This window comes from Gekko japonicus, unplaced genomic scaffold (genome assembly GCF_001447785.1).
Source record: "Gekko japonicus isolate JY-2015 unplaced genomic scaffold, Gekko_japonicus_V1.1 scaffold152, whole genome shotgun sequence".
Classification (NCBI taxonomy): Eukaryota; Metazoa; Chordata; class Lepidosauria; order Squamata; family Gekkonidae; genus Gekko; species Gekko japonicus.
In genome coordinates, this window is record NW_015168050.1 from 559133 (window position 1) to 572786 (window position 13654).

The window sequence follows — 13654 nt, forward strand, 5'->3', positions numbered from 1 at the left end:
ATGATGAAGAGCGGAGCCAGGCATGTCTGCGTAACGCTACAGAGGTTGCTAGAGTCTTACTAGCGGATTCCAGGGAATGCTTGGCAGCACTAATTTGGTGTCTAGCCAAGACCATCCCTTCATTCTGAATCCTTTTAATCTGAGGTTGGCACTCTTTGGGCACGTGCGGGAGGAAATCATTCAAACGCTTCCATAAATTGAATTGATAACGGCCCATGCAGGCGGCATAGTTCGCCGTTTTAATGCCCATTGCACCGACAGTGTAGAATTTTCTACCAACCGAATCCAACTTTTTTCCTTCTTTGTCTGATGGAGTAGAGTGGCTCGCTTTTCCTTTCGTGGACGAGGAAACGACCAAAGAATTGGGCTTAGGATGTGTGTATAAAAACTCAGCCCCTGATTCCTGGACCTTGTACATGTGATCCAGACGCTTATTAGAGACATTAATGGAGGCTGGACGAGTCCAAAAGTCCTTGGTAGTTTGCAAGAGAACTTTTGTCATTGGTAGAGCCACGGAGGGCGAAGTGTTAGAGTGCATAATGTCAAAAACGTTATCATCCACAAAACTGGCAACGAGAGTAGGAGTCATAGATAGATCTAATGCCATGCGTTGAATAAAATCTCCATAAGACTTAACATCCTCTGATGGAGAAATAGGTAAATCCGCTTCCACATCTTGCGAGGTGGGCTGTGCATCTACATCCTCGATATGTTCAGAAAAGCCATCTGAATCGGAGGATACATTGGATGGTTCTGGAGATGATTCGAGTAATTCAGGTTGAGACGGTGCCGGTGTGTTAATCGGGGGCACAACCGGGTCTGGTGGATGCGTCGGTATCGACTGCTTCGATACCGATGGTCGATCTTGAAAGCGCGAAATGCGGGATGACACCGACTGACGATCCCATTCAGGTGGGGGTGGTATCGGGAGTGCCCAAGGGTATGGGTATCGATTCCCGTACAAATAATGCCATTGCCTCTCATCCCAAGTCAGGGGAGGAGAAGTTGGTCGGTGCCGATCCTCGACTCCACGTTCTGGGGAGGCATGAGAGGATTGACGGCTCGACATATCAGATTGCGACTGATTTGTCTGTTGAGTAAGGTCGATGTCGAGATCCGAACCGATCGGGTGAGGTTCTTGCGTGGGATCTCGACCCTGACTAGCCGAAACCTTATGGACTTTGGGTTTGTCCGTTTTAGGTTTCTTCGACTGCTGTGAGTCTTTGCCCTGCTTCCGGATCTTGGAAGGTACGGGGTGGTCCTTTATCGGCGTCGATCGTTTCGGTGCCGAAGCATCGATTGCGACCGTCGACGTCGATGATCCCGGAACGGGAGGACAAGTGTCCGCAGCCAAGGTGGACATCGAGGCGTGCCCGGACGTGTCCAACGGTGAAGAGGACTGTGGAGATAGTGCCTTCTCCATCAGGGCCAAGTGTAGACGAGCTGCCCTGTTTTTTCTCGTCTGGTTCGAAAACTTTCGGCAATGTCCCAGGTGGATTGTGGAAGTAATCAAGCTATGTTACGCTTTGGCTAAGAGACCTCTTCCAGGTCAACTTCGCGCCCACTCTACAAGGGCGGTGGCGGCTTCCACAGCTTTCCTGAGAGGGATGCCATTGGAGGACATCTGCAACGCTGCGACTTGGGCTACTCCGCTCACCTTCGTGAAGCATTATGCCCTTGATGTCCGGTCTACTCGTCGTGTGGCGTTGGGTCGGTCTATCTTGCAGACGGCGCAGGTGTAGGGCCTCGGCCCCTCCTCCAGGTAAGAGTTATTGCTTGCTATTCTCCCAAGGGTGTGATGCACAGAGACCACGAAGAAGATAGACAGGTTGCTTACCTGTAACTGGTGATCTTCGAGTGGTCATCTGTGCATTCACACCACCCGCCCTCCTTCCCCTCTGCTCTCGGCCCTTCATCTTGTTTCTTTGAAGGCTGTTGGGCGGCGGTCAGAAGGAACTGGCGGGATCTGCGTGCCCCTCCTTGGTCATGCGCAGTGGAGCCGGCGCGTGACCTGGGAGAGGCGCGAAAATCCCTTTTGCTAGCTATCGGTACCGAGAAGGTCAGCGCAGGCGCAGAGTATCCCCAAGGGTGTGAATGCACAGATGACCACTCGAAGATCACCAGTTACAGGTAAGCAACCTGTCTTTCTTCTGAGATTGTACAGCCAAATGTTCCCACTGAAATGTTCCTTAGGTTAAAAGCAGTGTATTTTATCTATGCCAATAAAGGTTGACTGACTGACTGACTGACTAATTTACCCAGAGGCCTGACAACGCCTTTATAAAGTAGAGTCTTTATAGAGTAGATTCACTTCAAGGTGCTGGTTTTGACCTTTAAAGCCCTTTATGGTCAGGGACCTGTGTACCTGAGGGACCGCCTTTCTCCACATGTTCCCCAGAGAGCACTACGGTCAGGGTCGCAAAATCGTCTGGGCCCCCCTGCTCCAAAGGATGCCAGGCTGGTATCGACTAGGACTAGGGCTTTTTCTGCAGCTGCTCCTACTTACTAGAATGAGCTTCTGGATGAGATCAGGGCCCTGCAGGACCTTTTGGGGAGGGCAGGCTATAAGTACAATAAATAAATAAATAAAATATCTGAAGATATCGTATCATTTCCAGGAGCCTTGCCAGATCTCAAATGATTTATTTATTTATTACTTCATTAATGTAACCGGTGGCCATGTTGGGAGGCTTTGTAGTTGGATCTCCAGAGAAGTACGTGTGTCTGACAAACAGATGTGAGAACTGAATGACACTAGCATGTGTAGTGAGATAAGAAACCTATATCTCTGTTCATCCCTGGGGGTTCCATTGTCCTGAGTGCTGTGATAAATGTAACTCAACAATCTCCCGTTCTAGTCTGCTTTTGAAATTCTTTTGCAATAAAACAGCTACTTTGAAGGCCCCCATTGAATGTGCTGGGAGGTTGAAATGCTTTCCTACAGGTTTCTCAGTTTTGTGATTCTTGATGTCAGATTTGTGTCCAAACAGGTCAAACCCTACACAAAAGGATAAATGGATCTGTTTGTAAACTCTTTTATCATGCTGTATGCTAATTTGGTGCTATTCAAGGGTCTTACAAACTGCTTTAACCCGATCTTAGCTATATCTATTGCTCAGTTACTTATGCATCTTGACTCTAATTAGCCCTTCTTGGCTGGTGACTTCTGTTTCAATGTACCTGAAGAAGTATGCATGCGCGCAAAAGCTTATACCCAGGAAAAAACATTGTGGGTCTTAAAGGTGCCACTAGACTCAAACTTTACTCTGCTGCTACCCCCTTGAATCTAGTTTTAGATACGTTACTCTTTCATTCAGTTGATGGACCTGTCACCTGTAGACAGACAACTGCTATGAAAGCTGTTTTTTTTTTCTTCCCACCCTGGTTTCAGGTAATAGGTTAGGATGTCTAAACCCATCCCTAGAATTTCTCTTACGTTCTTGCAATTGGCAGAAAAGGCATTTTCTTGGATGGAATTGGGCTGCTTTGTCCAACACCAACATAGCTACATCTGATACTTCAGAGTGTGCTCCCAAAATTTACCTCCCCCATTTTTTTTAAAAAAAGTTTCTTCTATTTTTATTTCAGCTTCAGGCTGAGGTGGAGAAACCCCTACTGAACTTCCGAGAGAATTTCAAGAAAGACATGAAGAAGTACGACCATCACATTGCTGATTTGCGAAAACAGCTGGTTAGTCGGTATGCTGCAGTAGAAAAGGTAAGAGCAAAACAGGCAAATTTTAATCCAATTGAAGGTTAGTTTCACATGGAATATCTGAAGGATAAAGGTTAGCTTGCATCTGTGTCACTTAAAAATGTAATATTTGACTATATATCCAATTCTGAATCTTTTCTGGATTAGCAACATAAAGCATGTAATGCATGCAGCAGAAGTTAGCATGTCTATATATATAAAAGAAAGTCCCCTCATGTAAAATCAACACCCAGGCCAAACCGCTGGACCTTGAAACACGAAATCCGGGGAGAGCACTCCTATCATGGCTTAGATGCTTGCTAAGAAGGGATTTTTAGAAATTCAAACCCTAAGGGGGTCAAAAGGGGTAAAATGTGCTCCCCCATTGATTCCTATGCAGCTGCCAGGCTGCTGCCTCCTTGTACCCTCCGCTCTCTGATTGGTCAGCTGCAGAGCTTAGTGTTCTGAGGGGGGGGAGGAACAGTTACAGGAGACTGCACAGAGCTAATGACAGTTGAGGAAATCAAGAATGGCCAACAACCTTGACTGGGATTGCCTGTAATTGAGAGGAAGTGGAAGGGGCATTGTTTTGCCTGTGATTGAGTGCCTGGGTGAATTTGAATTTGAATAGCTGCTGCCTGACCTCTGCTGGGGGAGGCCTCTATTTAAGGAAGCACCTTGCCAGAGGCAGAGGAGACCAGCTGAGCTCTGAGCAGGAGCAGGAGAGAGAGCTGTGAGAGAGGTGAGTGGGTTTCTTTTACTTGCTTTCAGCTGAGAGAATTCAGCTAAGGATATTTTGTGGGAAAACTGTGTTTAGCAGTGTGTGGAAGCACTTAGAGTTCTTGCAGAGTCCTGGCTGATTGAGTGTGGGAGAGGAACGGGCATTGTTTGACTGGGATTGCCTGTAATTGAGAGGAAGTGGAAGGGGCATTGTTTTGCCTGTGATTGAGTGCCTGGGTGAATTTGAATTTGAATAGCTGCTGCCTGACCTCTGCTGGGGGAGGCCTCTATTTAAGGAAGCACCTTGGCAGAGGCACGAGCCTCTGGCACGAGCCGAAGGGTGAGCTAAAGGGCTCTTTGCCTGTGGCTCTTAGCCTAGGGACTCTTAGACTAGGGGCGCTGTAAGAAGCCCAAAAAGAGCCAGAAAGACAAGGCCCTAGGCTCTTTGTCTTTCCCGTAAAATAATTTGACTTGATAACAAAACCCACATAAATACCAAGGGTTTAAAAGGGGGATTATATTTATTTATTTTAAAAGAATTATGAAGCCAGAATGCCAGCAGGGGGTTGGGGGCTATCCAGTGTTTTGCACGGAGTGTCACATGTATGACTATCTGCCCACTGGGCAGAAGTCTTGGGTGTGTCCTCGGTGCAAGGAGCTCCTGGTTCTCAGGGAACGTGTGTGCTCCCTTGAGGCCAAGGTGGCTGACCTGGAGAAGCAGAGACAGTCAGCTAGGCACACAGAAAAGACTCTCGGGGACTTGTTAGCTTCGTCCCACTCTGGATCTGGCAGCCCCGCTGCTGTCAGGGAGCATGAGGGTCTAGGGGAAACAGGGCACCATGCTGAGGATAAGGGGAATGTGCCCTCAGAAGGGACCTCTTCCCCAGCTGGTGAGCGGCTCTCCTTTTGCACCAAGGAACCATCCCTGAGCAGGGTGGGAGGGGGGCTCTTGGTAGTGGGTGATTCGATCCTTAGGCAGGTAGACAGCTGGGTGGCGAACCCGCGTACTGACCGTATGGTGACTTGCCTGCCTGGTGCGAAGGTAGCGGACATTACGCGTGTTTTAGATAGGCTGGTAGATAGTGCTGGGGAGGAGCCAGTGGTCGTGGTGCATGTCGGCACCAACGATGTGGGGAAATGCAGTCGTGAGGTCCTGGAGGAGAAATTTAGGCTGCTGGGCAGGAAACTTAGGTCCAGGACCTCCAAGGTAGCCTTCTCAGAAGTGTTACCTGTTCCACGCGCAGGGCCGGAGAGACAGGCAGAGATCAGGAGTCTCAATGCGTGGATGAGACGATGGTGTAGGGGGGAAGGGTTCAGGTTTGTTAGGCACTGGGATACTTTTTGGAACAAGAGGGAGCTGTACAGGCGAGACGGTCTCCACTTGTCCCGAGAAGGAACCAGGCTGCTGGCACTTAAAATCAAAAAGGTGGCAGAGCAGCTTTTAAACTGAATATTGGGGGAAAGCCGACAGGAGATGAAAAGTCTCTGGTTCGGGTTGGCTCATCTGAGAGAGGTGAGGGGGTACCGGTTGCTTTTCTACAGGGAGGTGGATTGAAATTGTCCACAGAGGCCATGGCTGGTGACATGGACTGCCGGACAACGACTCGAGATAGCAAGAGGAAGGATGCAGGCTTAACTTGTAAGGGAAATTACAGCTGTTTCTATACAAATGCTAGAAGTGTCCGAGGTAAAATCGGGGAGTTGGAGTGCTTGGTGTCGGAGGGAAAAATAGACATTGTGGGTATTTCTGAAACTTGGTGGGATGAGGAAAATCAGTGGGACACAGTGATTCCCGGTTATATATTATATCGGAAGGATAGGGGGGGAAGGGTTGGAGGTGGGGTAGCTCTGTATGTCAGAGAGGGTATAAAGTCTAGAAAGATTGAGAGGCTAAGTGAATTGGATTCGCTTCTGGAAGTTCTATGGGTTGAAATAGGGGGGCCAAAAGGAAACTTAACACTGGGAGTTTGTTATCGCCCACCAGATCAAAAGATAGAGGAGGATTATAAAATGATGAATGCCTTAAAGATAGCAACTAGACAAAAACACTGTGTAATAATAGGTGATTTTAACTACCCACACATTGATTGGGTCAATATGTGTTCTAGTCGGGAAAAAGAGATTGAGTTTCTAGACACTCTAAATGACTGTGCTATGGAGCAGATGGTCACGGAACCTACCAGGGGAGAGGCGATCCTTGATTTGGTCCTAAGTAACACTCAAGACCTGGTGAGAGATGTAAAAGTGATTGCACCGCTTGGAAACAGTGATCATAATGTTGTTGAGTTCATCATTTGTACAAATAGAGAATTGGCCAAAAAGACTCACACAACCATTTTTAACTTTAAAAGGGGTAATTTCTCTGATATGAGGGGACACGTGGGGAGGAAACTGAAAGGAAAAGTAGAAAGGGTCAAAACAATTGGGGAAGCTTGGGATCTATTTAAAACTACGATCCTAGAAGCTCAAAAAATATATATTCCGCAGGTTAGGAAAGGCACAAACAGGTATAGGAAAAAGCCTGCATGGTTAACAAACAGAGTAATGGAGGCTGTAAAAAGTAAAAAGAATTCCTTTAAGCAGTGGAAAGCTAGTCACAGTGAGGCTGATAAAACGGAACACAGGCTATGGCAAATAAAATGCAAGTCTGAGGTCAGGCAGGCAAAAAGGGAATATGAGGAGCATATAGCAAAAAACGTAAAAACCAACAATAAAACTTTCTTCAAATACATTAGAAACAGGAAACCAGCCAGGGAGGCAGTGGGGCCCTTGGACGACCAAGGGGTAAAAGGAGTATTGAAGGATGATAGGGAAATGGCTGAGAAGCTAAATGCATTTTTTGCCTCCGTCTTCACTGTGGAAGATGAGAAGTGCTTGCCCACTCCAGAACCACTGATTTCAGGAGGGGTGTTGGAAGACCTGAGTCAGATTGAGGTGACGAGAGAGGAGGTCCTAAAACTGATAGACAACTTAAAAACTGAAAAATCACCAGGCCCAGATGGCATACATCCGAGAGTTCTGAAAGAACTCAAATGTGAACTTGTAGATCTCCTGACAAAGATATGTAATCTTTCCTTAAAATCTGCCTCCATTCCTGAGGATTGGAAGGTAGCTAATGTCACTCCCATCTTTAAAAAGGGTTCCAGAGGAGATCCGGGAAATTACAGGCCAGTCAGTCTGACGTCGATACCGGGTAAATTGGTGGAAACCATTATTAAGGAAAGAATTAGTAGGCACATAGATGAACAAAACCTATTGAGGCAGACTCAGCACGGTTTCTGTAAGGGAAGATCTTGTCTCACTAACCTGTTAGTGTTCTTTGAGGGGGTGAACAAACATGTGGACAAGGGGGATCCAATAGATATTATTTACCTTGACTTCCAGAAAGCTTTTGATAAAGTTCCTCATCAAAGGCTCCTAAGTAAGCTCAAAAATCATGGGATAGAAGGACAAGTCCTTTTATGGATCAAAAACTGGCTAGTTCATAGAAAACAGAGAGTGAGTGTAGGTGGGCAATTTTCTCAGTGGAGGGTGGTAAGCAGTGGGGTACCGCAGGGATCAGTACTTGGTCCACTGCTTTTTAACTTGTTCATTAATGATTTGGAGATGGGAGTAAGCAGTGAAGTGGCTAAATTTGCGGATGATACAAAGTTGTTCAGGGTGGTGAAAACCAGTGAGGATTGTGAGGCACTCCAAGGGGATCTGTCAAGGATGGGCGAGTGGGCGTCAACATGGCAAATGGGGTTCAATGTGGCCAAGTGCAAGGTGATGCACATTGGAGCCAAAAATCCTAAATATAAATACACATTGATGGGGTCTGAACTGGCAGAGACTGATCAAGAGAGAGATCTTGGAGTTGTAGTGGATAACTCACTGAAAATGTCGAGACAGTGTGTGACTGCAATAAAGAAGGCCAATGCTATGCTGGGGATTATTAGGAAGGGTATTGAAAACAGATCAGCCAATATAATAATGCCCCTATATAAATTAATGGTGCGACCTCATTTGGAATACTGTGTGCAGTTCTGGTCACCACACCTTAAAAAGGATATTATAGCTTTGGAAAAAGTGCAGAAAAGGGCAACTCGAATGATAAAAGGGTTGGAACACTTTCCCTATGAGGAAAGGTTAAAGCGCTTAGGGCTCTTTAGCTTGGAGAAAAGACGACTGAGGGGTGACATGATCGAGGTTTATAAGATTATGCATGGGAAAGAGCAGGTAAAGAAAGAGGTACTTTTCTCCCTTTCTCACAATACAAGAACCCGTGGGCACTCCATGAAATTGCTGAGCGGTCGGGTTAGAACGGAGGAAGTACTTCTTCACCGAAAGAGTGATTAACACTTGGAATTCACTGCCACAGGAAGTGGTGGCAGCTACAAGCATGGACGGCTTCAAGAGGGAATTAGATAAGCATATGGAGCAGAGGTCCATCAGTGGCTATTAGCCACAAGGTATAGATAGGGGCTCTGGGGCAAGTGATGCTCTGTCATCTTGGTGCTTGGGGGGGTCAACAGTGGGAGGGCTTCTAATGTCCTGGCCCCACTGGTGGACCTCCTGATGGCACTGGTATTTCTGGCCACTGTGTGATACAGAGTGTTGGACTGGATGGGGCTTTGGCCTGATCCAACATTGGCATCTCTTATGTTCTTATGTACAGCAGACAGTTACAATGTAACACTACTAGTTCTGAAGTTCTCAATATGACAAATTTGTATAATAGATCAACAATTGGAAATTATGCAACAATTGTAACCTTGATTTATAGCTCATGATTGTTACATTTTGAGAGTTTTGGAACTTTATGTGTTATGTTGTAACTCTGGCTTGGAGCTTTTGACATTGTATTAAGTACTTTTGGAGTTGGTATAAGAAAACTTTGATAACTGAATATATATTTAGACTATACACTCATTTGGTATTTCAAAACATTTAAAGACATTGATATAAGACTTGTTAATTGCATTCACAGTGTTCATTTGTTTTTGATAATTGGTGCACTGTTTTTTCCCTTTGTTTTGTCTACTGAATCACTCTGCCAGCACACCAGTTATCCAAATTGTCTGGTTAACCAGATGCTGATTAACCAAGCTTTTAATGTAACATCGATGCCGTAGAAAAAAATGTTAATATACATATTTAAAACACAAGTTAAGTTTAATAGTAATAAATAGGAATGTTGGGGGAAATAGAGTAAATATCATAAGGAGTACTAAAAAATAACTGAAACCTAAAAACATATTCAAGATATTTCTTTAAAACCCTCAAGTTACTTTATAACAAATGAGGCACTAAAGAAACACTGTTTGTTATTAAAAAATCATTTAAAATATAGTAAAATCAGAACCGCTGTTAATTACCAAACAAAATTATAGTTGCTTCTCCATTGGGGCCCATATATACCATTGCCGGGCAGGCCTGTAGCTAATGCGGGGCCCACAGGGCCCGGCCCCCTTGCGTTTCTTTTGGGGGCCCTCCCTCCTGGGCTGTCCCTTAAGTGCCTCCAACCTGGCTGCCCAACAACTGAGCTCCTTGGGCACTCCAGAGAAGTGGAATCCTTCATCCTCAGAGCTACCATCCGACACTCCCCTCCCCTTTAAACTCAGCCAAATTGCTGCCAGCTCCTGCCGGCTTCTGTTCCTCACCATCCACCCTCTCTTAACCACAGGACCCGTCTCTGTACTCCAGTCCGCGTGCGCCTGCTTTAAAAACCGCCTGCCTCCCCCCCCCGCCACCCGAGTCCCCCCAACAAGCCCTGCGGGAGTTTTTCTAAGGGAGCCATGGAGACCTTATGCCAGAGGTGCCGAGGGGCAGCCCTTTACCTGCACTCTGAGCTGCCCCTGCAGTGCATGCTCCCTCCCAGCTTCCGTGACCTTCATGACTGGAGGCGACGCACCGGGTCGGGGGGGAGTGGAGGAGGACACCCGCCTCCACTGCCGCCGCTGCCGCCACCTCCCTCAACCCACCAGTACCTGCCTCATCCTCCCACCCAGCGTAGTGGCCGAGAGAGTGCGTGGCCTGCTGCCGCTGCTGGAGCTTTACCTGAAACTTTTGATTAAATTAGCTGCTGGAGCCCCCATGGACCCCTCCCAAAAAAGTCCCTAGCTACGGGGCTGTTGGGGGGGTATATTGAATTTTTTCCCCTCACCAAGGGCATATCACTGCAGGGCAGTGATTACAGAGAGAACAGAGTTTATGAAATGGTGGAGCAAACTAATTTTCTCTTTCTGTAGGGGAATTTATGGTATTTGTATTTGTTCCAAGGCCCGAAAAGCATTAACAGAGAGGCAAAAGGACTTAGAGATGAAAACACAACAGTTGGAGATAAAGCTTAGTAACAAGACAGAAGAGGAGATTAAGAAGGCCAGACGGAAGTCTACTCAAGCTGGTGAGTATCTGATGAGCGTTGATAAGATATAGTAGAAGATAGTGAATGATATTGTAAAAAGGAAGCAAAGAAGGAAAAGATCTTCTGAGTTGAGCTGGTTGATGGGACTTCAATTTAAGAATAGCCATTTCACGAAACAATAAACAGAATGAAAATATCTGGTTAATCTTACTAAGGTGTAAATGACACATTATGTGGGAGATCTGCATCCTGTGATGAATTAAATGAGACTGGCAAATTAGATTTGCAATGTGCCATCACAGGGAAGAGGTTCATAGAATCATAGAATCACAGAGTTAGAAGGGTCCATACAGGCCATCTAGTCCAGCCCCCCTGCTTAACGCAGGATCAGCCTAAAGCATCCCTGACAAGTGTTTGTCCAGCTGCTCCTTAAAGACTGACCCTAGGCAACTGATTCCACTGTTGCTCAACTCTTACTGCAAAAAAGCTTTTCCTAATATCCAGCCAGTACCTTCCCACTCTTAATTTAAACCCATTTTTGAGTCCTATCATCTGCTGCCAACAGGAACAGCTCCCTGCCTTCCTCTAAGTGACAGCAAATACTTCAAGAGAGCAATTATGACCCCCCTCAACCTCCTCTTCTACGGACTAAACATTTCCAAGTCCCTCAGCCTTTCCTCGTAAGGCTTGGTCTCCAGGCCCCCGATCATCCTCATCGCTTTTCTCTGCACCTGCTCCATTCTGCCCACATCCTTTTTAAAGTGAGGCCTCCAGAACTGCACACAGTACTTCAGGTGCAGCCTAACCAATGCAGTGTACAGTGGGATTATGACATCTTGCAATTTGGATGTTATGCCTCTGTTGATACACCCCAAGATGGCATTAGCCTTTTTTGTTGCCGCATCACGCTGGCTGCTCATATTTAACTTTTGGTCCACACTTACGCCAAGGTCTTGTTCACACACTGCTACTCAAGAACTCGGCACTTCTCATTGAATTGCATCTTTTTCACATCCACCCACTTCTCCTGTATGTTCAGATCTCGTTGAATTCTATATCTTCTGGTGTGTTCACTGAACCAAGTTGGTATCATTTGCAAATTTATTGAGTATCCCCTCCACACACTCATCCAGATCATTTATAAAAATATTGAAAAGTACTGGATTCCTCCCTCCATTCAGATGAAAGGCCATTGTCAACTGCTCTCTGAGTGTGATTCTCCAAACAGTTCCCTATCCACCTAAATATCCTAGATTTCATTCCATAGTCCTTTAGTTTACTGATCAGAACATCATGGGGACCCCTGTCAAAAGCTTTACTGAAATCCTGGTCAACAACATCAACAGTATTCCCTCAATCCAGTAAGCTTGTCACTCGATCAAAGCAGGAAATGAGATTGGTCTGGCAGGACCTGTTGGGGACAAATCTGTTCTGACTTCCCCGGATCACCAGGTTGTCCTTTAGATGCTCACAGATTGATCCTTTTAATCTGGTCCAGTATCTTCCCTGAGATGGAGGTCTGACTGACTGGCCTGTAGAATCCTTCCTCCTTTTTTTGAAAATAGGGGTAAAACATCTGCCCTCCTCCAGTCTTGTGGCATGTCTCCTGTCCTCCAAGAAATCTTGAAGATGATGGACAAAGGTTCTGCAAGCTCTTTAGAAAGTTCTTTGGGCACTCTTGGGTGCATACCATCTGGCCCAGGGGATTTATACTCATTCAGTGCAGCTAGGTGTTTCTCAACTACCTCTCTGTCCATGTCAACCAGCAGCCTGGACACCGTGCCGTGCCTACTAACATCTCTAGATGAGTCTGTTCTCTTCTTCAGGGGAAAAACTGAGGCAAAACCGGCATTGAGCCTTTCTACTTTCTCTCTGTCCTCTGTCAGAGTTTCTCCATTTTCACCCAACAGTGGGCCCATCGCCTCTTTTATCTTGCGTTTGTTCCTCACATATCTAAAGAAGATTGTCTTGTTGTAGTGAGCCTTCCTGGCCAGCTTTAGTTCACTGTGAGCTTTGGCCTCTTTGATGGCTGACCTACAGTGCTTAGCAACCTGCAGTTGCTCTTCTTTAGAGGTATGCCCTTGCCTCCATTTCCCTTAGCACACCACGCAGTTCTCTGTTCATCCACATTGGCTTCTTGGGTCCCTTACCATGTTTCCTTCTCGTTGGAATAGTGATGGTTTGAGCTTGCAAGAGCTCTTGTTTCAGTTGCTCCTTTCTCTTCCAGCAGTCTTTCCCATGGAATGATTCCCATCATACCTCTGAGTTTATTAAAGTCTGCCTTACTTGCTGAAATCTAACATACACTTGTGGCTACAAACTTCCTTGGTCCCCCACAGCAAAAGTAATTCTAGCAGGACATGGTCACTTCCCCCTAAGGTCCCCACCACCTTCACCCCATCTACCATCTCTTGCCTGTAGGTCAATAGTATGGCTGAGCCCCTTGTAGCTTCTTCCACCATTTGATGAAGGAAGTTGCTGTCCAGACAGGTCAGGAAGTTGCATGACTGTGGATGCTTTGCAGAGTTTCTCTCCCAGCACAAATCAGGGAAGTTGAGGTCACCCATAACTACCAGGTCATGTTGTTTGGATACCCTGTGAAGCTGTTCAAGGAGGGCAGCATCCACCTCCTCATCCTGATCAGGAGGTCTGTAGCAGACTCCAACCACAATACTGTTTGTCCCTCCTTCCCTTATCCTCACCCAAATATTTTCCACTGGGCTGTTGCCCTTCTCCAGTATTTCTTGACAAACAAACCCTCTCCTCACATACAGTACCACTCCACCACCTCTTTGACCCTTTCGGTTGTTCTTAAACTCATATCCATCCACCACTGCATTCCAGTCATGGGAATCATCCCACCAAGTCTCTGTCATGCCTACTAAATCATATCCC

General features: G+C 46.3%; 1 protein-coding gene across 1 annotated transcript in view; it reads left to right on the forward strand.

Moving 5' to 3' along the window:
• Window positions 1-13654, forward strand: part of GAS7 (growth arrest specific 7) — a 251864-nt gene that overhangs the window by 226736 nt on the left and 11474 nt on the right. Inside the window, exons 10-11 of the mRNA XM_015414339.1 lie at window positions 3589-3717; window positions 10675-10798. Coding sequence (XP_015269825.1) covers window positions 3589-3717; window positions 10675-10798 — 253 coding nt within the window. The remainder of the gene's footprint in view (window positions 1-3588; window positions 3718-10674; window positions 10799-13654) is intronic.